Source organism: Miniopterus schreibersii (assembly GCF_964146895.1).
Source record: "Miniopterus schreibersii genome assembly, chromosome: 14".
NCBI lineage: Eukaryota > Metazoa > Chordata > Mammalia > Chiroptera > Miniopteridae > Miniopterus > Miniopterus schreibersii.
Genome location: NC_138114.1, coordinates 24501401 through 24525786, shown reverse-complemented (window position 1 = coordinate 24525786; position 24386 = coordinate 24501401). Strand labels below are relative to the sequence as shown.

At 33.3% G+C, this 24386-nt stretch overlaps 1 protein-coding gene across 2 annotated transcripts in view; it reads right to left on the bottom strand.

The window, feature by feature from the left end:
* Nucleotides 1–3238: 3238 nt before the first annotated feature.
* The window catches only part of RTKN2 (rhotekin 2), a 66422-nt gene continuing 45274 nt past the window's right edge, over nucleotides 3239–24386 (bottom strand). Inside the window, exons 8-11 of one of the 2 annotated variants that reach the window (XM_081158436.1) lie at nucleotides 23823–23872; nucleotides 12817–12982; nucleotides 7751–7858; nucleotides 3239–6484 (exon numbers count right to left, since the gene is read on the bottom strand). In XM_081158436.1, coding sequence (XP_081014562.1) covers nucleotides 5949–6484; nucleotides 7751–7858; nucleotides 12817–12982; nucleotides 23823–23872 — 860 coding nt within the window. In that variant the 3' untranslated portion in view covers nucleotides 3239–5948. Of the gene's footprint in view, nucleotides 6485–7750; nucleotides 7859–12816; nucleotides 12983–23822; nucleotides 23955–24386 lie in introns of both variants that reach the window. The other variant, XM_081158437.1, reaches the window with a different exon arrangement.

Here is a 24386-nt window from a genome sequence, read left to right as displayed (position 1 = left end):
AGGGGTTAATATCCAAAATTTATAAATAACTTATAAAAACTGAACACCAAAAAAAACAAACAATCTAATTAAAAAATGGGCAGAGGACCTGAATAGACACTTCTCCAAAGAGGACATAGAGACTGCCATCAGACATACGAAAAGATGCTCAACATCGCTAACCATTAGAGAAATGTAAATTAAAAACCACAATGATATATCACCTCACACCTGTCAGAATGGCTGCCATCAATAAATCAACAAACGACATGTGCTGGCGAGGGTGTGGAGAAAGGGGAACCCTAGTGCACTGCTGGTGGGAATGCAGACTGGGGCAGCCACTGTGGAAAGCAGTGTGGAGTTGCCTCAAAAAATTAAAAATGGAGCTGCCACTTCTGGGAATGTACCTAAAGAAACCTGAAACACTATTTTGAAAGAGTATACACACCCCTTTGTTCTTGCAGTGTTATTTACAATAGTCAAGATTTGTAAGCAGCCCACGTACCCATTAGTAGATGAGTGGATAAAAAAGCTGTGGGACATTTACACCATGGAATACAACTTGGCCAAAAAAAGAAGAAAATCTTACCCTTTGTGACAGCATGGATTTACTTGGAGAGTATTATGCTAAGTGAAACAGCCAGTCAGAGAAAGACAAATACCACATGATTTCACTCATATGTGGAATCTAATGAACAAAATGAACTAATAGAAGAGAAATAGATTCACAGAGATAGAGAACAGATTGACAGCTGACAGAGTAGAGGGGATTTGGAAGGTTGAGTGAAAAAGGTGAAGGAATTTAGAAAAACAAACTCAGTTTGGTGATTACCAGAGGGAAAGAAGGGGAAGGCAGAAGAGGGTAAAGGGGGAATAAATGGTGATAGAAGGAGACTTGACGTTGGGGGGGTGAACACAAAATACAATATACAGATGATGTATTATAGAATTGTACACTTAAAACCTATATAATTTTATTAACCAATGTCACCCCAATAAATTAAATTTAAAATGGAAAGAAAAAAAAGATCACCATCTCTCTCAAAGCAAGCTGATGTAATTTAAAACACAATTTTTAGCAAGATTTGGAATGATTTTGCCTCACTTTCTAATTATCAAGCGTGCCAGATTGGTATTTTTCCTATATTCAGATAAATAGAAATGTGTGTTAATATTTCTGTAATAGTTTAATTTGTTAATTGACCCTTAAGGTACTTTGTTTATCTGAGTACAAAGATTAGCAGGCCTCTCTTTTTAGAAAAATAAAAATTTTTTCTAAAAAGAAATGTTAAATATTCCTGGTTACACTACAGGTTTAGAAATAAAATGTGGAATATAACTGAGCCAGGATTGTGCATTTCTCTCCCCTCCCCTGAGGTGCTCCATGGGAATAAGCACTCAGGGAGGTGCATTAAAATAGTGAGTCTCCTTGTGGCTAACAGCAAGTGAGCATTCTAGGTCCCTAATTTTTTATCAGAGTGACTTACACTTTGGGGAAATTCTCTATCATTAACCTAAAACTAAGGTTACATCAATGGATTTTTAAAAGAGTACACTGTAAAAAAGATCACATGCAAACATTTTAATAAAAGTTAGTTATACCAACCAAGGCTATCAAATATTAGTCTTATAATAATCAACACCAGCTACTGGGTAAGTCTTTGTTTGATTAAACTGACTTGACAACACTGTTTACTTCCATCAGTCCAGCCCAGAGTGGGTACCTAAGGAAAAGGCTAGAAAATGTCTCCAGGAATCAGGATTGTATAGAAGTTTTAATCACATGACCTTGGCTTCCTTATTAATCTCTGGTACTTCAAAAAATATATAACCTGTGATATAATACTTTTTTATCCAAAAGGTTGACCCACATTTAATTAAAGATTTAAGAAATACAAACAATGCCAATTATACAAGCATGTCACAGAAAATAACATATCTTACTATATTAAAAAAAAAATCTTGTCCTTTAAAAACGCAAAGGTAACATCCTTTCTAGTAGCTAAGGCTATGTATGACCCAGTATAAATCATTTTTATACAACTATTATAGTAATGAAGCAGTTATACATAAACATGTAAACATTTTAAAATTGTACTGTCTTTGAAATGTAAGTACAAGTCAACTCCATCTACATTATAGTTTAAGACCAATAGAACACTGAAGACAACTACCAGGACATAAATGGTCATCAGTTTAATTATTGTTCAATAATTCACTCTAATAAAAACAATGCATCTTGATAAATTCTGACGTACAGGAACAGCCATTTTTCCTGCCAAAGCCCTTCTCATCTTGTTCCTGGCACAGCGTCTATCTGGTTAGTTGTTTCTCATTCATGGAAACACAGGTGATTACATTCAAATGGCATTTAACACAATTTGTACCAAACTGCCCTATAATTTCATTTTGTATTAATTAATTAACTTCTTGGTAAGTGGTTGAGGCGAACATCAGCCTAAAGAGGTATTTCACTCTTCAACCTACCATACATGAACTGTCTCTAACAGGGGATCTTCCATTTTTAATAAAGAGTACCAGGTAAATACATTTTGTAGAACTCTAACAGGTAAAGATAAGGCATTTATAATAAGTGGATTTAGTTTTTGACATATATGCACATCCATTTAAAAGAAGTCAGGGGCCTGGCTGGAGTGGCTCGGCAGGTTGAGCATCGGCCTGTGGTACAGGAGATTGTGGTTCGGTTCCCGGTCAGGGCACAGGCCCGGGTAGCGGGCTCGCTCCCCAGTGGGGGGCGTGCAGGAGGCAGCCGATGGAGACGCTCTCTCATCATTGATGATTCTATCTCCTGCTCCCTCTCCCCTCCTTTCTGAAATCAATAAAGACATACAAAAACCCCCCCAAAAAACATGTCCAGGGGCACTGCAGACAGTTGAGGACTTAATAAAACTCACCAGGAGTAGGCATGCCTGATATTTTGAAAGACTGTTTACCTTAGGAGGTGTGTGTTTATAATAACAAAATGTCGTCTTTGTCCTGTGTATAAAAGTCCCACTTTGTAGCAATTAAAAATAATACTATCTTAATGCTGTTATAAGTAATTTATATCCCAGAGCTTGAAATGTAAATGTAATTTTCTAAGATATTATCTTCAGATCATCAGAATTATCATATCATAAAACATCTATTTTATTATGTTTCTCCAATTATATTATCAAGATATGACAGCTAACTCTTTGTTTGAAGTTTATAGCCTTCATATACCAAGAAACAAATTAAAAAGACAAACAAGGAATGTGAAAAGCCATCTCATAAAAAGCTGAAATGTCTTTTATTACATGGCATATTTTTCTCTGTCGTAAACTTCCAGTTTAGGAAATGAGAAAACAAATACTTCTTTTGACAAACTCCTTAACAAAGTGTTTAACTCAGTATTTTTAGATTTTTTTTTTTTTTTTTTTTTTTTACTGTGGAAGGGAGGGAGAGAGGGAAAGAAAAACGGGGAGAGGGAGAGAAGAGACCCAACTTTGTATTGTACCTTTTGGGGGAACTGAACTAACATTTAATGAGAACAATGTCAAAGGAAGTGCAGCTGAAGACTTCACCCAATTTCAAAAGCTCTGTAACATACAGTAAAATGGGCCCCTAGAAACAGCCTGAATACTTTTGGCAGGGGAGGTAGTCCACGGTGAGGTTTCACCTAAATGGTTCCAGGAAGAAGAGCTTCAGCCTTGTTTCAAAGTGCCCCACTGAGGGAACAACTGCTAGGTAATTTCTCTATGAATAAATTATCTTTCTTGTATAACTTAGACCCTTCTTGATATACTATGCATAAGGAGAAATGACAAGAATATAATTTGGGAGTTTTAACACTGATTTGTTATAAGGAAGGCTTCAATTGAAAAAAAAAAAAGAATTCATAGATGCCAGCCTCAGAAACAATTTTGTCTATAGCATCTTCTAGCTCAATAATTTAAGGGCAATGACAGTCACAAATGCTGTCAAAACAGCAGTGAGCCCAGACAGTGTGGCTCAGTGGTTGAGCGCCAACCCATTAACCAGGTCGTCATGGTTGGATTCACAGTCAGAGCACATGCCGGGGTTTCGGCTCAATCCCCAGTACGGGGCATGCAGGAGGGAGTTGATCAATGATTCTCTCTCATCATTGAGGTTTCTATCTCTCTCTCCCTTCCTCTCTCTGAAATGAATAAAAATATTAAAAAAAAACAACAAAAACAAACAAAAAAAGCAATGAGGTTTAAAAAATAAAAATTCAAATAATAATATCCTTTAGATTTTTAATATGCTATTTACTAAATTGGTAATCACAACAGAAATTTACAAGAACCTTTTAGTTAGAAAAAACAAATTAATCCTACTTTCTTACTTAGGTTTTTATACATGTGATTGTGTCTAAATTCTATCAGACAAGCATATAGGGTTTCCTTCTCATCAAATACTATGTCTACCCTGATGTTGCCAGTCACAAGAGACCTTTTGTATCATTGCTCCCTGGAGTCCTAATTCTTACTAGAGTCCTGAGCAAACACAAAAGTAACCTGGCAGTTACATCATTCCATATAAATGAAAAAAGACTTTGCTATCTAAAAATAACGAAAGGCTCCATTTAAATTAATGTTATTTTTGTCAAGTGTTCATTTTACTTTGTAATAATGTAGTTCTGATCCAAATAGAGCTCTTACGGGTTTAAAAAAGATCTCTAGAGATTATATGCAGGGCAGTAATTTAATACTTATTTCTTGCAATGACATTTAAGGTTCACTGTGATTTGAGATTTTTAGTGCTGTTGCTGACACCTTATGGAAACTTTTATTTGGAAATTCTGATTAGATTCTGTTCAGCTCTTGTTTAAAAGAAGTATTATTATAAAAAATGAATTTTTTGTTCCTGTAAAATATTCAATCTCTTGCTATTTATTCCTCACTTGATTTCATAATTGTTTGGGTGACTGTGATTGGTTGCTATGGAAATTACCTCCTATGGAAATGATTTCGATGTCATTATTGTAAGAATATGACTTTTAATGAATAATATCAATAGCAGACATCAACCCTTACTAGAAAAGGAAATCTAATTAAAATTTTTAAAAGGGGATTAATTCTGAAAGTTATTATGATGGCCCACTTTTCTGATATCTTTTAATCGACCACCTGCTTTTAAAACAAGTATTAGATTAATTTTAAGGTGTTAATCAGCTACTCACTTCCCCAAATTCCAATATCACAGTGGAAATTAGCACCATGCATAGAAAAATGGAGTAAAGAATATTTCATCTACCTTTTCTCTAAACTAATAAATGTATGTTGCACTATGAGAGTTAATGTCTACAGGATTTCAGAGCTCATCAAGGAGAAAACTTTGACTAGCACATAACAAATTCCCTTTAAATATGAAGAACTTAATATCCCAAAATGTATCCAAGGAATTTAAAAGGTCAGTGAGTTAAATAGTTAGTTAAACAATAGATGAGAGCCAGTGAACCATTAGATGAGAATTCCAGCATGCTAAGAAGTTTTCTTGGGTGGATTCTATAATTTGTGGTTTGAATAAAACTTTTGAGAAATTCCATTAGTATTAAAATTCTCACAATGAGAATATGGCTCATATTTAACCATTTTAAATTACTAGACAGTCTCTCCCCAAAGAAATTTTAATGCTTTCTTCTGCCTAAGCTCTTGTTCACTGCCTGGTACTAATTTAGGAATAAATTAACCCTTCCAACAATTAGGATATTGTCTAGAGAGTGCCTCTTACACTCTGCTTGGGAAACCACTTATATTCTCAGAAATCAGAAGTAAAAGAGCAGTTCATTTCTTCATTATAATATATTTTTATACCTAATAGCTTATTATTGATTTAAATCACACTATCTTATTTATCTACATGATTTCATAATTCTGAAATCATAATATTACTCCACCTACAGTGCTTCTGAATCAAGCTTCACAGTTAAACATTTTGTTAATGTTTTCTGCATTACGGGTTTTTTATACTTGTGCCTGCAACCATGATCTAGGGTCTAAAATGTCTTTGATAGATTTCTGCCTTGGAGCTGGCACTGGCTTGGCTTCAAAATTGGTTTTAGTGTCTGTTTGCGCACCATCCGTTAAACTATTTTTCCTGGCAGGAAGAAGTTTTCGAGGAGCAGCCATTGGTTTCTGTAAGTGATGCACTAGGGTTGATAATTTGGTATCCAAAGAAGAGGACTGAGATACACTTGTTTTTTCCCGGTTGTCTTTAACCAATGGATCTGGGTTACTCTGTGTTTTTAAGCTGAATGGAACTTTATCAGGAGGAGGAAGGGGAGCCCGTCTCTTTTTCCTTTTTCCATCATGTAGCTGCTTGCTTGCAGAAGATACGATCTTTTTCTGGATGGCCACTTGATGGTCACCATCAAAGAGTGTGGCCCAAGGAGATGGTGAGGATTCTTCATGCTGACCAATAAGGAACTCTCCATTTGTCTCTTCAATTTTTTTTTGTATTATGTCAGTTAAACTTTCAAGTTTTAAAGGTGAATCAATGCCTGTAACAATTTTAATAAAAAAATGCATGGGAAAAAATTCAAAACAGTATACGTTTTAACTGAGTAAGTTATTTTCCAAACCAATATGCTATCTATAATAGTCATCAAAAACAGACTAGGATAGCAAGTGGTTTTTAAAAAATCATTTACTTGTAAAAATAACCATATCAGTAGGACCAAAAATAAGAAGATCATGCACTATTCACTGCACACACACACATACACACACATACACTCGTGTGCGTACACACACGTATATGTATATGCTCAAATATATGTATTCCTAAGTAAATGAGAAAAGTCCAACTTACAAAGGAATAGTTATATCAAATTTTTTTTCAATTACTTTCCTGGATTTAAAAATCTATTCTGACTTCTATTCTGACAATGGATTCCATGTTTATAAAAGCCTGATATGTAAACTGGCACAAACACAATGGATTCTTTCCTGTAGACCACCAGAGTCTCTTTAATAGGGTAAAAATCCAAAACCAGAAACCCAGAGAAATAGAGAGAAGCCCTGATACCATTTTGGTGATAAGAATATAGGGTAAAACTTTCCTTGGTAAAAATGAGAGAACAGAGATAAATGTCTATTAAGTGAATCACTGGTATTTTCAAATGTGCAAACTCAAATGTATCATTTTTAATCTAACATTTTGAAGTATATGTGAGTGCAGGGACATTGGGGCAAAATAGACTAGAACTTGGTCTTGACTTGTGCTTACGCAGAACACTGTTCACTGAGGCAATCCTACAAAGATAACCACCCCTTCAAAGTATGAGAAAATGAAATATTAAAGAGTCTACAATTTTTAAATTTTCCAAAGCATTAAACTTCATCATTTTTTTTGGCCTGAGGTGAAAGCTTCCATTTATTAATATTCATTTATCAACACTACTTTTAAACAAATTTAATACAAAAAAATTACTGCACATGGTTGTATTTTACAATGTGCAACTTTACATTTTCAGAATTTTTATCAGCCACTCAGCTAATATTTATTTTAGTGCACTCTTATTCATTTTGAAGCCTTAACATTTTTGTTTGTTAAGCATTCAAACTACGAAAATGTGTATTCATTAATTTTGTATTAATTCATCTATTAAACATGAGTTCCTTAGTCTATAATCATAGTCTTTTTTCATTCATTTTCACTGTGCCCAGAAAATTTTAGCATTTTAATGTTAACAGAATAAGCTCCTTGTGTGTGGACAATGTTGTTTTTGTTATCCTGCAGCTTAGAAAAGACAAACCCCACTTACTCATATCATGGTAGACTGAGGTCGCCTCTTTTGTCAAGAACAAAGGTGGTTGCCGTGGTGACATAATCTCAATTTTCATAAGTTCTTCACAACAATGCTTCCATTGGCCTAAGAAAGACAGGAAAAAGGCAGGCTAGTTTAAAACATAAATGTGAAGTAGTATATTTCATTTTCAATAGATATCAACATATTTTTGCTTTGAAAAATAACAGTGAATTCATAAAGCATTACCTTAAGAAAGCCACAAAAATACAGTACTACCCATAATTTTAAAGTCCAAGTCTAGGCATAAAAGTAACCAATTTTAAAAATAAAGTTCTATGCACAGATGTTAAGCTAAGATCTCTAGGCTATTAAATACTATACTACTTCACTAAATGGTCAATAACTAAAATTTCTGTTTATGGAAAAAATATGTACAATTTCTCTTCTTTTAAATATTAAGCTAAAATTCCAGTATTTACGACAATTGAAAGGTTAAAAATCAAATGAAATATAGTTACCTAGGAGGAAGAAGAAAAAAAAGTAAGGGGTAGAGTTCACAAAAATGATTTTAACTTTGAAAAGTCTAATTAAGAAATAAAAATTGGTTATTTAACAATTATCTCTTGATGATTACTGTGCTTTTAAAAAAATCGTGCAACTCTAGAAAAACAATGAATTTTCACTTAAGTAAAAGATATACAAAAGCCTATTACTATAAAGACAGAACACTTAAAATTCTAATAGAATCAAATTTATTTTAAGAACACTTTAAATAAAGCCATTAAGCATTCAGAATAAAAAAATACTCTTGAATAAGTTGTTTCAATTGTTAAGTTAAACTTTAGAAGTGTGAACAACATTAATTTTTCTTTTAATTATGTTTTAATATTTTCATCTTAAATAAAATTCTCAGATTTCTTTCTTCTGAATGGATATAAAAAAGCTTATGCTTTCCATGTTTATTGTGCACCTGCATGCTGGGTAACAACTGTGTGAGAAACTATGTGTCTATATAGCCGTATTATAAAAGTTTAAGTTATTGAGGTTCACCATTCTTAAATTCTTACATCAGTAGAAAAGTAAATGTAATACACATGTGCCTTTTTAGACTGATTTATGATCTGTATTTCTTTTCTTTTCATTATATTCTCAATCTCCATATTCAATATCCAACTTAGTTGTTTTCCATGGCTTAAAAATTAAAGACATTTCCTGTTTAGTCAAATTAGCTATTCATTTTTGTTGTTTTAAGTCTGTCATAGCAATATGGTAATATATGCATACATTTTAAATCCATCACCTTAAATAGTTAAGCAACATAAAAACCTTTCAGTATGTTTTATTACACTGCTAAATACAGAATATCATAAAAATTTCAAAATAAGCCACATAGCAACTCATAAAGGGAATAAACTCTTGAGTTTGAGGCTTCAAAGGTTGCCCTGCAGAATTTAAATCTAGTAGGATCTGAGATCTGATAACTTATTCCTCCCCTCCACTTCCTTTTTTAGATAAATATATAAAAGCCAGCTTTTCCTTCTTGAGGGCAGAAAAAAAGGCCATATCTAATGGAAAAATAATGAAACACTTTAAACTAGCAAATATTTCTCTGTCAAACCTTACACAAATTATAAAGTGCAGTATTTTCTCTATATTGATAGATGAAAGCTTTTGATGGTTAAACTGGTAGCAGAATACTAATCATGCTGAAAATTGGAATATAAAGCCACATTATCCCATGTGTTACTGAAGTCTGAGGTACAAAAAGGTGGTATGTTCACTGGTCAAGGCTTTACAGCTGAAACATTTTACCAGTGAATAAATTAGTATGCTCAGTTACACATGCTGCCAATACGCTCACATAAAAATAAAGACCCAGTATAAAATATTAAATGAATGTTTCATTCACATAAAGGCTGTATATTGAAGATGTTTACCACAATATTTATTGTTATAATATTCCCAGTAAAAATAATTTGTTATGCTAAGCTGCTTATGTAGCTCAATATTTATATTATTAAATATTTGAGGAAAAAATTTTAAAAAATATATATATCTTTATTGATTTCAGAGAGAGGAAGGGAGAGGGAGGGAGAGAGAGAGAAACATCAATGATGAGAAAGTCACTGATCGGCTTCCTCCCGCGTGCCCCCAACTGGGGATAGAGCCCGCAACCCAGGCATGTGCCCTGACCGGGAATTGAACCACGATCTCTTGGCTCATAAATCGATGCTCAACCGCTGAACCACAACTGGCTGGGCGAGAAAAATTTATTTTTGACCCACCATTCCTAGCTCTACCCATTTTGATCATCTAAGACAAGTGGCATTCCTCTTTTACATGTTTGTTAGCTCTCAAATATTAAAAATTAACTATTACACATAATAGCTATGTATGGTACCAGGTGGGTACTGGAAATATCAGGGGAAGCACTTGAAGTGTATGATTGTCTGACCACTGTGCTATACACCTGAAACTAATACAAAATAATATTGAATGTAAATGGTAATTTTTTAAAAGATTAAAATAATTATATGGGAAAAGAATTTAACATTAACTGTTACATCCCCTTTGCCTCCCAACCTCCACTCTTCAGTGTTCTACAGAACTAATTACATTAATGTTCTCATCATCTCTAGTTATCTCACACTTCTGATTTTCTACTCTTAAACTGAGTCAAATATTTGAAATTTGCTCTAAATGTTAAATTATTCTTATTTTATCTTATTACTGGATATCTATCTTCTACTTTGTTCTACACGTCATTATTTCACCTACGATCACAAGAGGCTACCCTATTACTAGGAAGGTAAAAATTTTAAAGTGCAAGTCAATCTTTAGGATTGTATAAACGCTTCCATCTTTGCTTCGTATCTCCATACACAATAAATTCTAAAGTACAAATGTAATAGAATTTATGCTACTTTTCGTGAAGTTGACATCCAGACTATAATACCCTGGCATTTTTACTTCCTTTTATCCTTTCTTCCTGTTTTTATGTACATAAAATACTAGAATCATTTATAAAAATCATAGTGTTTTGTAAGTCAGATTCTCTAAATCAGAGCATGTAGGGAAGCAGTTAAAATTTTAGCTGCTTCACAAACAAAAGGAAGTTGTTGTCTTTTAGGCAACACACCTATGATCAGCCGAAATTTAAAAAAAAAGAACTGTAGAGCATGTTGATAAGCATGGAACAAATATTTAAACATCTGCTGAATGCTCAGGGATAGTACTTAAGGAAAAACAAGTCCTAAAGAATCCAAGAAGCCCATGGAGGGAGTCCTCCCTCTGGTTCCCTGTAGCAAACTAGAAACCTCTTCAGGACTCAATTTTCTCATCTTTAGAGCAGAGGGAAATAATTTCTACATCACTGGGATGTTATGAGAAATAAATGAAGCCATATGGTACGTGGAAGGTAATCAAATTTAGTTCCCTTTTTTGCCTCCCGCCCCAACCATCACTATAATACTGGACCAGGCCATGGATCAGAGTAGGCTAATAAAACTTAATCTAAGGACTGCAGATATTAACTTTTTTATAGAGTTTCCCAAAACAGCCTGTAAGAAGTCCTAAAATCCCTCTAGAGATGATTTCTAGGAGTTGCAGAAGTAACTACTATTGTTTGCAAATAGCTCTGCTTCGTAATTCTATAGAAAAGCATTGTAAAGACATAAAATACTGGTTGAATCTACAGCAGACTTAATTTGATTAGAAATAGCCATTATCAACAGTCTACATTTTCAATATACAATTTCAATATTTTCCCATTGATAAAATTCCTCTTTAAATTGAGACTATTAGGGCCTCATATATTTTATATACTATCACGCTGTTTTATAATCCATGCCACTGGACTATATTATTGAAACTGAAAAACAGTATGTATGGTTTTTAAAAAAATCTCTTTGGATGATGTCCCAGATGATACTATAACAAATCTGGAGTTAACAGAAGGTTACAGGAAAATGAGTCTCTTTCTGAATATTTCAATATTTTAGGATCATTATTATCTAAGAGAAGCTTTTTATTCCTCAAATAGCTTCTTATCAACAACATGGATGGATCTTGAGAATATCATCCTAAGTGAAGTAAGGCAGACAGAAAAAGTTAAGAACCACATTGATTTCACTAATCTGTGGGATATAAAATTGAAAGCAAAAAATGCAGCCTGGCCGGGTGGAGGGCTCAATTCCGGTCAGGGCACATACTTGGGTTACGGATTCGATCTCTGATCAGTGTGCATATGGGAGGCAGCTGATCAATGCTGCTTTCTCTCTCTCTAGAGCACGCTCTCTCTCTCTATTCCTTCTTCGCTCTAGAATTAATTAAAAAAAACTATATTAAAAAATGTGTTTAAAAAAAGAAAACAAAAAATGAACCAGCCAAAAACCAAAAATTCATATACACAGAAACAGTAAGTTGGTTACCAGAGGGAAGGGGGATGGGAGGGTAGTATAGGGTAAAGGGAGCCAAATATATGGTGATGGTAGAAGATCGGACTTTGGGTGGTGGGCACACAACGCAATATACAGATGATGTATCAGAATTGTACACTTGAAGCCTATATAATTTTATTAATCAATGTCACCCCAATAAATTCAACTTAAACAGAATATGTATTTGCAAAGAAGTATCTCTTCAATGAAAATCATCTAGTTCCCACTTTCTAAAATATGAAATTATCTTAACATGAAAAAAAGTCATAGACTGTCTTCAATCCATAATGTGACTTCATTTTTGTAAGAAACTACTTAAAATCATAGTTTGTATTTATCAAGTTGATTTTTGAATATTTTAACAATTAAAGTGTCATAGACTTCTTATAAAAAGTAAGAGGTAGGGATACCAGAAATTCAAAGGTACACTATACTCTACTATAGTCAGTCAGGCACTGGGGAAAGGTTAAGAGCAAAAAGCATCATCGCATTGGTGACATATTACCATTTTATTCAAGAGCATAAAAATTTCTTGGTACAAACTATAAGATTATAATATGTATAATTTTAATATTTAGATTGCTGAGTATATCCTTTCAGGATACATGAATATACTACTAGAAAATCCAAACATCAACTTACTAAGATCAAAGAAATGCTGCCAGAAGGCTTCCATCCACTTCTGAAGATCTTCTCTATTGTCAGCTGCAAAAATATGACTTACAGCCTGTCCTGCAACAGGGTTGATGATAGAGAAATTATGGATTCTTTTCTTGGCATTTTTATCCATTGCTCGAATTCTGGTCTCCTAAAAATTAAGACCAAATTGGTGTTTTACAAGAGAATATTTTTGTAATGGTCAAATAAATGTTTTATTGCTTAACTACCGTATTTATACCAGATGCAATTATAATCTTACTGCCGATCATTTAAAATTTTAAATATGTAAATCTGAGAATTTTCAATATTCAAACTCAAATCTAGAGGGTTTATAAAACATGCTTTATGTGAAAAGTACTGAGTAATGTTTCAGAGTATGTTACAGATAGCACTTATGTTAAATTACATGAGCTTAAAACAGAACCTGTTTTGATCTCTCAGCTTAAGTAGGAGTTTGCTGTCTTTTATATACATCTTAAAATTTGCTATGAAACAAGTACAGCATGTCACAACTGAAATGTGAATTATGTTAACTATATTTTCAACAGTAATAAAACAGAATCAGTAATGTATGTTTCTTATTCTAATACTCATGCATAATATACAGTGTTATCAGTTAAAGCAATAAAACCATGACTTAGTGTTTACTGCAGCAAAACAGTTAGGTTTTCCTCATTAACATTTATCCCAAAGATCCATAAAGTAATTTCATCCTCATAATGGTAAAAATTATTTTTTCAAATGTTGAATGCAAGACTCTAGAACAAAAGCAAGGGTTTCATTCATGCTGACAGTCTAAACCGTTTTTCTGAGTGGTACTAAGTATGACATTGTGGTGATGCTTTTTACGTTTACATGTAGAAGAGACAAGTGTATTCCCAAGTCACACACAGGCACTGCCACGCCACATGACAAGCTCTCAACTGCATGTAGTTTCCAAGGAATCTTAGTGGAAAAAGTCTGGAAGAGAACTACCTATTATGCAGACAGGGGTTTGGCTGCCTGAATAAGGATTGTTATTACATTATTCCAGAGCATGTCCATTAGAAATATAATGTGAGCCACAGATGTAATTTAAGATTTTCTAGTAATCACATTTAATAAGATAAAGCTGGTGAAAATAATTATGTAATAATTATTACACCATTTTAAAACCATACCTTTTATGTACCCCAACATATCCAGAATACTAACATATAATGGATAAAAACCTTTCGAGATTTTCACATCCTTTTTGCACACTAAGTATCCAAACTCTAGTCTGTCCACAGGACATCTCAGTTCGGACCAGCCACACTTGAAGAGCCTGGCAGCCACTGCCGGCTGGTGGTTGCTATGCTGGGCAGAACAGTTTTGGAGGAGTATAGCTAAGCCTACCGGACTGTGTGCAGAAGAATATTTGGCTGGCAGTTGTAAAAGCCGGTTAAGAATGGGAAGAAATTCTTCACTCTGTTGAGTATAGAGTGAAGAGGGGCTGTGCAGTCACACACCAAACCCAACATACTCATATAATAATGTCTATGTGGGTATTACTGAAGAAGCAGAGTTAGGGGAAAAAAATCTATCCATTCCATGAAAAATGGGTATATACACGCAGGTGGACACCATATACTACATAAGTTCTTTTCTGAAGGAATTCTTATTCAAAATTCACAAGAGGAAAAATGTATGCTGTATAAAAAGTAGTAACATAACTTTGAAACTTTGGAGTATCACAAAATATCACTTTAAAAATATAGGAATGTGAGTTCAGAGAATTGTAATGGACTTATGGCCAGCATTTTAATTTTATCATAATCAGGTCTTTTTACATTCCTACACATTGGTCATAAACTTCATGAATTAACTCTTTTAAGTAATTATTTATAAATATTTAAAAATGCTGTCCCAAATGGCATCCTTGGAGTCTGGAAATGCATGTAACCAAGCTCTTTAAGTGTAAAGCTTATTATCACTAGAAGAGAATGACTTGGCTCTGGGAAGAATCTTTGGTATGCTTCTCTATCAGGTTAACTAAATGCTGACTCAGTGAAGGGTAATGAGGAGCCCTTTATTGTTGTATTTTTAAAAATCCAAACAATGAAATATGAAGTATTCTTGTTGCTGAAATTGTGCTTCCCTCCACCCAAATCCATTTTAATACAAATTTCTGACTACCTTTTGTATATAGAATTAAAATAGATTAAACTTTTAAGTAAAAGTGTAATTTTTTAAATAGGTGAATATGTATATTTTTAAATAATACCAAGGTATCCTTTCAAATGAAAATAGCTAAGTAGCAAATCTGATGAACTGAATCATTTATATCCTTCTAAGAGAATATAACACAATAATATATAAATACTATACACACTCCATTAACCCTGGTAACAATAAATACTACTAAATTTTTTTTTAAACATGAGAGGATTTTAAAAGGTGCAAATGAAACACTAAATAGATCATTTGAATTAACTTCTGTATTTTATCACCCCAAAAAATTTAACTAATGGGAAAATTTTAAACCAAAAAGCTGCATGTAAAAAAAAAAAAAAGTGATTAAACAAACTTTCTGATGCCAGAAAGTTCATGCAAGCTATTTTTCAGTGTGGGGAAAGTATCTGTAACAGTGTTTAGGAATTCACTTCTCAAACAAGAAATAGATCAGAAAACAGAAGGTGACTTTTAGGATTGTTATCATTATGTGCTCACACAATGCAAAGATACTGGAAGTTGGGTAGTTCTGCCTCTACTATTTATACCACCTAAAATATTGCCTGGTAGCTGCTAAGTGATTGAAAAATATTTAGTGAATAAAATAATGAGAAAGAAAAAGAACAACCCAGATAATGATAAAAAGTTTTACATCGATAGACTCAGATCCCAGAGATAATCTCTAATTCAGCTCTTTAATTTATAGATGTTCTATCTAAGGTCAGAGTTTCTTGTCTTGCTTTTGATAATCCCAAACCTTCTAGTTGACCTGGGAGGCTTTATAGTCAACTTTTAATGATTTGTGGTTAGATTTGAGATTATTTTTAATCCTTGCTGGTTCAACTTTTGTCAACCAGCACATACTGAACTGCAGCCTTCCACAGCAAACTGAAATCAATAAAGATATAATTTGAGAAACCAGCTTTTTAACAAAATATAATTTACCGAAGTCAAAGGAAAATTTCTTCTAGGTTGTTCATTATTTTGAATCAAGAGTGTACTTCAACTCTCCATTTCTGTGGTAATGGAAAATTACTAGATCAGGATAGGTCTATGAATTGTGTCTGACCTCACTTTTGACTACATGACTATAAAAAAATCTACTATGTACTCAGATTATGGTCTCTAAATACCCTTTCCCACTAAAAAGAATCAGAGCTCTTTAGAAAAATGGTTGATTCCCAGTCTGGGTCAGGAAATGTACAGGATGATCCTGAAATATCTCGTCCCACCAGAAATCAAAGATTACTAGCGTTTTATCAAATGGACCAACTTGAAGAGGCTTCCAGTAGCCATAGATAGGACAATTTGAATATGAATAACAATGGAAATGGATTGTGTCACATGAAATGTCTTTAAATCCATCAATTCATAATGATATTTAAAAACTCATTAGTCACCTTTGAAGGATGCTAGGGAACCACTTCATTGTTTTGGTAACTAGGATATAAATGCAAAAAAAAATTTTTTAAATCAAGCCATTATCTTGCCTTTCCTATAAAAACTGTACCTCAATCAAATAGCTGATAAAGTAGAAGTATCTCTGCTAATAAATGAAGAAAAAAATTTAAAATGTCACCAGTTTGCAATCCCTAATAAAAAAAAAAAAGATGTCAGCAATGTTCAGCAGTGGATATTAATATGAATGGAAGGCCCAGACATATTATATGCCTCTGGATAAAAGTAAATAATATTCCTAAGACATATTCTTACTAACCAACATAAATCTGATCCAAAAAAGAAGAAAAAAGACGACTCAAAGATGCAATAGCAAAATCCAGACTATAGAACACTCTGTAGGATAAGTGACCCAATTTCTCCAACAAATAAATTATGTGTGATTTTGTGTGTGTGAGAGAGAGACAGAGGGAAGGAGAGAAGGAGAATGAAAGCCAACAAGATTAAGAGACTTAAGAGACCTAATCAATCAACTATCAACCGCAATATATGGCCCTTATTTGGATCCTGATTCAAACAACTGTTAAAAAAAAGTACAAGACTGAGAAATTTTAACACTGTCTGGATTTTTGATGATATGTTGACTATATATCTATGCATTTTCAGAAGCATGACAATTGTAATATTTACAAATAAAATGATGCCGTCTTCAGGATTTCCTAAAAGTAATTCTATGGTGGGGGTAATGTGTGAGAGTACGGTGAGTTCAATTTATATTATCCTCTTTATAGATTATCTGGAAATTTAAAAAATCAATTTTAAAAATAAAACACAAGTACTAAAAACTAAGTGCTCGCTTTCTTATCTATAATGCAAAGACAATATTATTTTACTCATACCTTTCTCACAAACATGTTCTAAAGATAAACAAGTTCTTTGAAAGGTGTTTGTTCTCAAGTCTCGTTGATCAGGGGGGAAGACAAAATGTTGCTGGCTAAAATCAAATTTAGACCTTATATATACTCTAATAACAAATAAAGCAAGGCTCACAACACATGACATGGAATGTCTGAAATATGTAAAGCATAACCATAAATTAAACCAAGCATTAGGCATAATTAGTACTAGTGTGATATAATTATTTTCCATTTATGTCAATGAAATCAGACATAAACTCCTACTAATGGGAAAGGCTGTTGCCTGGCCAGGCGTGGCTCAGCGGTTGAGCATCGACCTAGGATCCAGGAGATCGAGGTTCGATTCCTGGTCAGGGCACATGCCCAGGTTGTGGGCTTGATCCCCAGTTGGAGGTGTGCAGGAGGCAGCTGATCAATGACGACTCTCATCATTGATGTTTCTCTCTCTCTCTCTCTCTCTCTCTCCCCCTTCCTCTCTGAAATCAATAAAAGATATATTAAAAATAAAATCTTTAAAGGAAAAGGCTGTTGAAAAAAATCATGTTTTGCTGTATTTAATGAAGGTCAATATAAATAGTAGACAGGATTCAGACATTAAGAGGACTAGCATAATTCAAAGAAAAGCCCATGTGCTTTATAATAATTTTACTTGCTAGGGTCCATGATAAAAACAATGGTTAAAAGCAATTTCAAGACAATTTAACAAAGGTCTATCACCCCAAGTAGTGTTATTGACTTGTTTAGTACAGACTTTATTATTCATTAAAATGAAGTGATGCATAATATTTAAATCAAGAAAAGACTATTGATCTCAAAGACGCATACTTCTTTTCCATTTCATTCCCCACCTTATTGACAATGGATAAAACTTTGATTAATAAAATGCTTTCTACAATGTACAGGAGATTCAGTGGCTCCAGTTAAGTACCCCTTGTAGAGAATGTCTTAACAACATTCAAAGGGAAGTTTTTGAAGTTGAAGCAATCACTTTGAAGTAAATCATCCTTTCAAATTTGGACTGAAAAGAAGAGGGGAATAGCTTTTAGGCTTTTCTTTCCTTAATGTGACTATTTCCACAGATGGCTCCCTATGAAAATTAATGAACTGTCTTAGCCTTACAGGAAATGCCATTCAAAAGGACAAGAATTATAGTTAAAGAACAAATCCTGTGATCAAAATAACAGAACTATTAATAATATACCTTAGCAACTGCAAAATGTATATTTTCACATACTTTTTAAAGTAGCATTAAGCAAAATTATTATTTTCTAAATCTTGAGAGAAGAAAGACAACCAAAAGAATGGAACTCTGATTTGTATTTAATACTTAACAATTAAGCCATAAAAAGATCTTAGAGATTCAACATTGGAAATGTACTAAAAACTAAAAACATTTTTCTTAAAAATTTTATTTGATGCTTACCTGCTCTAGATATCAGAAAATACCAAGTTGACATTTATCAAAGCTCCTATTTATTTAAGAATTCACTAATAGCATGTGTCCTTTAAACATTTCCAAAGTAAGCAAAACAATTAAAACATGGACCTTATATTTAAAACACTGAATAGATAAAAATCTGTAAGTTTATTGTAATATGGGGGGGAGGGTCAAGAGACATGACATTTCTTTGCTACTTTTGAAGGGTTAGTAACATCACTCCAATACATATTGCAAATATCAATACAATACCAATAATTCAATACCAATTATTTACTCAGAAAACTGGCAATTTAAACATTAAACATTTCTCCTGCCTTTTCAGGAGGGGCTGAAATTCATTCCTAACTTGATGAGAAAAAGTCCTCAAAAAGAATATAAAAGAATGTTAGCTAATACATGAACAAGGAAGGGCAGAATGAGAAAAACATGCAATCTGCAAGTTAATAACTGATGCAGGCAAAGGCAATCACAATCATCACCGTTTACACTCCTCGCTAACTGTAAAGAGGAAAGCTTACCTCTATACTCGAGAGAGCTAGTGGTCACCACCTTAGCCCAGCACTGTCAGTAATAAGACCACCCGGTATCATGTGCCTCTGAACAGGATGCTCTATAAACTATTCGTCATTATCTATGAAATATGTTTGTAAAAAATATTTTAGAAGACTCTAATCAAGCCTCTAGGCCTAATTTAGGGTTCAGAAGAACAAAGGATGCACAATACTTAAATATTCCCAGGTTGAAAGCGAAAGCTAAAAGAACACTTTGGGGACAATGGGAAAATTTGAGTATGAACTAGATAGTAGGTGATATAAGAAAATTATTATTAATTTGCCTAGCTGTGATAATGGTATTGTGTATATATTTCAAATGGGTCAAATAGGAAAATTTGAGTTTGAGTATGAACTGGGTATTAGATGATATAAGGAAATTATTGTTAATTTGCCTAGCTGGGATAAGGGTATTGTGTATATATTTCAAATGGGTCAACAAAAACTAGAGATAAGTAAAGAGGCTTTACAAACTTTCAGTTATAAGATGAATAAAGTCTAAGGATCGCATATAAAACAGGTGACTGCTGCTGATAACACTCCTGTACAACTGAAATCTGCTGAGTAGAACTTCTCGCCAAAAAGATTAAAAACAAAAAAAACGTAACGCAATGATTGTAGTAAGGATTACACAACTGTATATTTTTCAAAATTATCAAAATGTACTTCTAAAGTTGGTGAATTTTATTTTATGCGAACTCAACCACCATAAAGTTGATTAAAAATTAGATATAAGTAAAGTGTTTAACTCGCTCCCCTTACAAAAAAAAAAAAGATAAAGCAAATATGACAAAATGTTAACTGCTGAATATAGGTGGTATACAAGTGACAAAAGCATTTTTTCAACTTTTCTGTAAATCTGAATAACTTTATAAGCTGAAGAAAAAATAAGTAAAAATTAATTTAATTAATGGGAGGTATAATTATATAACAGTCATGTTTTCATAAGTTAACAAATAATTTTCTTGACCAAGTTGATATTTGACATATTTAAATAAGAAGAGCAGTGGAATTTACTGTTAAGAGTTCAGTTTTCAGGTGAATAGAAGAGTTAAACCTGAGGTAGAAGTAGGAACTGCAAAAAGAAAAGTTTCTACAAAGAAAAGGCAGGAATTAGCACTGGAGAAAATTAAGATGGGCAATATTACAAAGCTACAGAATGGAAGATTTTCCCATCTGTTTAATCTTTGCAATTAGCAAGTAAATTACATTCGCTTTCCCAACTTTAACTCTTACCTCATAGTTTAATCTTTTTTTTAAATTGATTCTAGAGAGGGAGAAAAAGAGAGAGAAAGAGAAACATCGATCAGCTGCCTCCTGCATTTGAGCCTACAACCCAGGCATGTGCCCTGGCCAGGAATCGAACCGGTAACCTTCCGTTACATGAGATGACGCCCAACCCACTGAGCCACACCAGCCACAGCTCATAGTTTAACCTTCCCTTTTTAATTTTAGACAAAAGTCAGAAACAATATAAGAGATACCTGTCATCAGTTCTCAGAGTCAAATATAACCCATGCTGTTCCCAAGTCTAAGGCAAGTCTATGCAAATTACTACATTTCCTGTGAATTTGCAATGGTCAATTGTGGAACCACCACTGGGATTGCTAAGTATGCTGATTTCAGTCATCTTAATAATGGAGTCGATTGAATACAGAATCCCATTAGTTGCTGGGTCATCAGCCTTTATTACCACAAGGAAAAACGAGTCAATTGAAAAAAGGTCAATTCAGTCAGGCCATGTAAACACTGTTAACCACTTTTCAGGAATTAGACCCTTGTCATCAGACAAGAAAATACAGATATACTGCCTATAATACAAAGGAGTTCCCTTATAACTGCCCCAAGCCACTGCGCCCAGAGGTAGATTGGGGCTTTGGGCTCAGAACCCCATTTCAGGACTACCTTATACTTCAAAACTGACTCAGAGTAAGTATTGAGATAGAAAAAAGTCTAATTTTGCCTTCTAAATCTAGTCTAGTAGCGTGTCTATGAAGAAACAGAAACACAGTCCACAAATTTTTATCTATATTTCTACCCACTATGAAAAGAGTGAGCCATACAACCTTCCTTGTTAGCTAGACAAGTTCTATCTCCCCTGAGTCTATTTCTTCACTGAAAAATAGAAATAACATTCCTGTACAACAGGGCCCACGTCAACCTGCTCTGCCTACCTTAAAGAACTGTGATAAAATAAAGGGAATACCTTGAAGACTGCTTTCAAACAAAACAAATGACTTTAAAAGTATTTGTTTAAGTTACATTTTAATTTGGTTTATGATTATCTATATTCCACTGTATGACATGTAAGAAGAAAATTCACAGACTTCCATTTTTACCACACAGCTACCTAGTAAGCAGGTTAGACAAAAATCATCTATGTAGAATTCTTGCCAAAAATTTAACCTGGCCAGTGTGGCTCAGTTGGTTCAGTGCCGTCCTATGCACAGAGAGGTTCTGGTTCGACTCCGGGTCAGGGCACATGCCCGGGTTAAGGGCTTGATCCTCAGTAGGAGGCGTGTAGGAGGCAGCCAATCAACGTTTCTCTCTCATCGATGTTTCTTTCTCTCCCTCTCCCTTCCTCTCTCTCTCTAAAATCATTAAAAACATTAAAAAATCACTAGTGAAATAATTAGTCAAATGCAGATTTGGGGACTGGCCTAGATTTTTCAAAAATATCATTGTAATGAAAGACCAAAGGAAAAAAAAGGCAGGTAGGGCACAAGTTAGGTAAAAAGGAAATAAACAAAAGACGTAGTGACCAGATGCAATTTGTGATCCTTGATGGGGTCTTGGATAAAACAATAAATAAAAATGAGAAAAAACATTTTGGGGACAACTGGGGCAACTTACCCTGTGTATTAGATATTATTATTTTGTCAACAATAAATTTCTTGAGTATGCTAATAATATTATGGTTATTAAGGAAATGCCCTTTTTAGGAGAAACATGCTGAAACATTCTAGGGAAAAATGTTATGCTTTTTGCCACTTACACTGAAATGGTTCAGAAAAAAATTTAAACTATTTAGAGAGAAAGCAAATGTGGCAAAATGTTAACAACAGATAAAGAATCTAAATAAAGGGTACACAGGGGTTCATTATTCTATTCTTTCAACTTTTCCATACATTTGAAATTTTCAAAAGACTAATAAGGTGGAGAAAAGTGAATTCTGCTTAAACAAAAGAAAAAGTTAGTAAATAATAAAAAATATCAATTTTCCAATAATAAAATTGTACTTTCATAAACTTAATTTTCTAAACTAAAATAAATTCACTCTGTTGTAATATTGAGGTATATTATTTAAGAGCAACATCAATCTTTCTAACAGACAAAACAGATAAATTAAATGAAATTAATTATATAATAAAAGGTCTCACTGAAGGATTTCTTTCAAGTAAAATGCAGTGTAATTTCAAAAGGCAAGATAGAAACAGACCCTATAATATTACTGGAAAAGGTCATAGAAATTAACTCAGGTCCTTATAGATTAGCAAACTAGTATCTCCATGTTCTTCAGGACGTATCACTTTACATTTTTCTTCAAAAAAAATTTAAAGACAAGTACAACATGCAGAGTAAACAAATGGGATGGCTCATATTTTATCATATACTTCAATTCATCCATTCCAACGGCAGGCAAATCAAAACAACTAGAAACAATTAAAGTGTAGTCCTTAGGAAGAAAAACAGATATTCTGCTCTATAAATGCCACTGAAGTACTCTACAGTGGAAATGCTAAAAAATGGGGGGGAACCTCCAGTAAACACTAAACTGAGATTACAGATGAAGATAAATTTAAGATCCTGGGATAAAAGAAAGTAAGTCTGGCTTATTGTGAAGAGATTTCCTATAGATTTATGGGTGAAAGAGTTGTTACTAAATTTTAATCATCTCCTTTGTATCAATTGCGTGTGTGTGTGTGTGTGTGTGTGTGTGTGTGTGTGTGTGTGATAGATTCTCTAGGTGGTGTAGTGCTACTTTTAAATGCAGTGTAAGCACGCAAGTATTCTAAACAAACTGTCAGGCTTTCCTGTTCTGACAGAAGGTTGGACAACTGCCCATCAGTCCCATAAGAAATCAGAGGGTATACTCAGAAATGTCTTTTTATGGACTCATCTAAATATCAACTAGAAAGAATATCACTATAACATGAGCTAACAATTTATGTTTACATAATCTCTTAACTAAATGAATTCATGGAAAATTTAAATATCCTGTTAATGTGGAGCTATATTCTCTGCTTTAAAATCTATTTACTGGTATAGATTTCCAATTACCATGTTTTCTTAGGAAATATACAGCATTTCCTTCATAGAATTAGCTCTATAATGAAAAGAAAAATAAAATTAATTCTCTTTATGAATTAACCTATTTTTAACAGTACTCACCTTTTCTTTATAAGATGGCAACAATGTAAATTGCATAGAAATAGACAAACTTCATTAAATGTTATATTTTTATTTTCAAAATAGCATTTTATTTACCTTGTTAATGGACACTACCAAAGCTGGTTCCACTTTAGCTTCAATTTCTTCTGGAGTGTAAAAACAATAGAGTTTACCTCCTCTCAAAACACAATACAACCTTCTCCAACTAATCAGACCTTCTAACATTTGCTGGGGGGGAAAAAATCAAGAAACAATCAACCTTAAACCATCATTTATCATCTTAACTGTAAATTCAACAAAATACTTAAACTATCAGTTAGTTTTTTGAAATTTTTAAATGTGATAGTTACCCATTAATTTACTATATAATAAGTCAATAGCCCAACACCAAAGAGTAAGTTAATATTAGAGAATAAAGGTCTGGTATTCTCAAAAGCATTAAATAAGCAAAATGGAGGTAATGATTACCACAAAACATTTACACACATAAAATCATAAATCAATGCAGTTTTTAAAAGCTAGTCTATTAAAAACGAGTACTCAGAATTCTACAGCAATTCACCAACTCAGGAAAATTATAAAAATAACTCAATATTCAAAATACAATTTTCCCTTACTGTTCTTAGAACACTGGAAAATGTTGACTACCCTGTACGAATG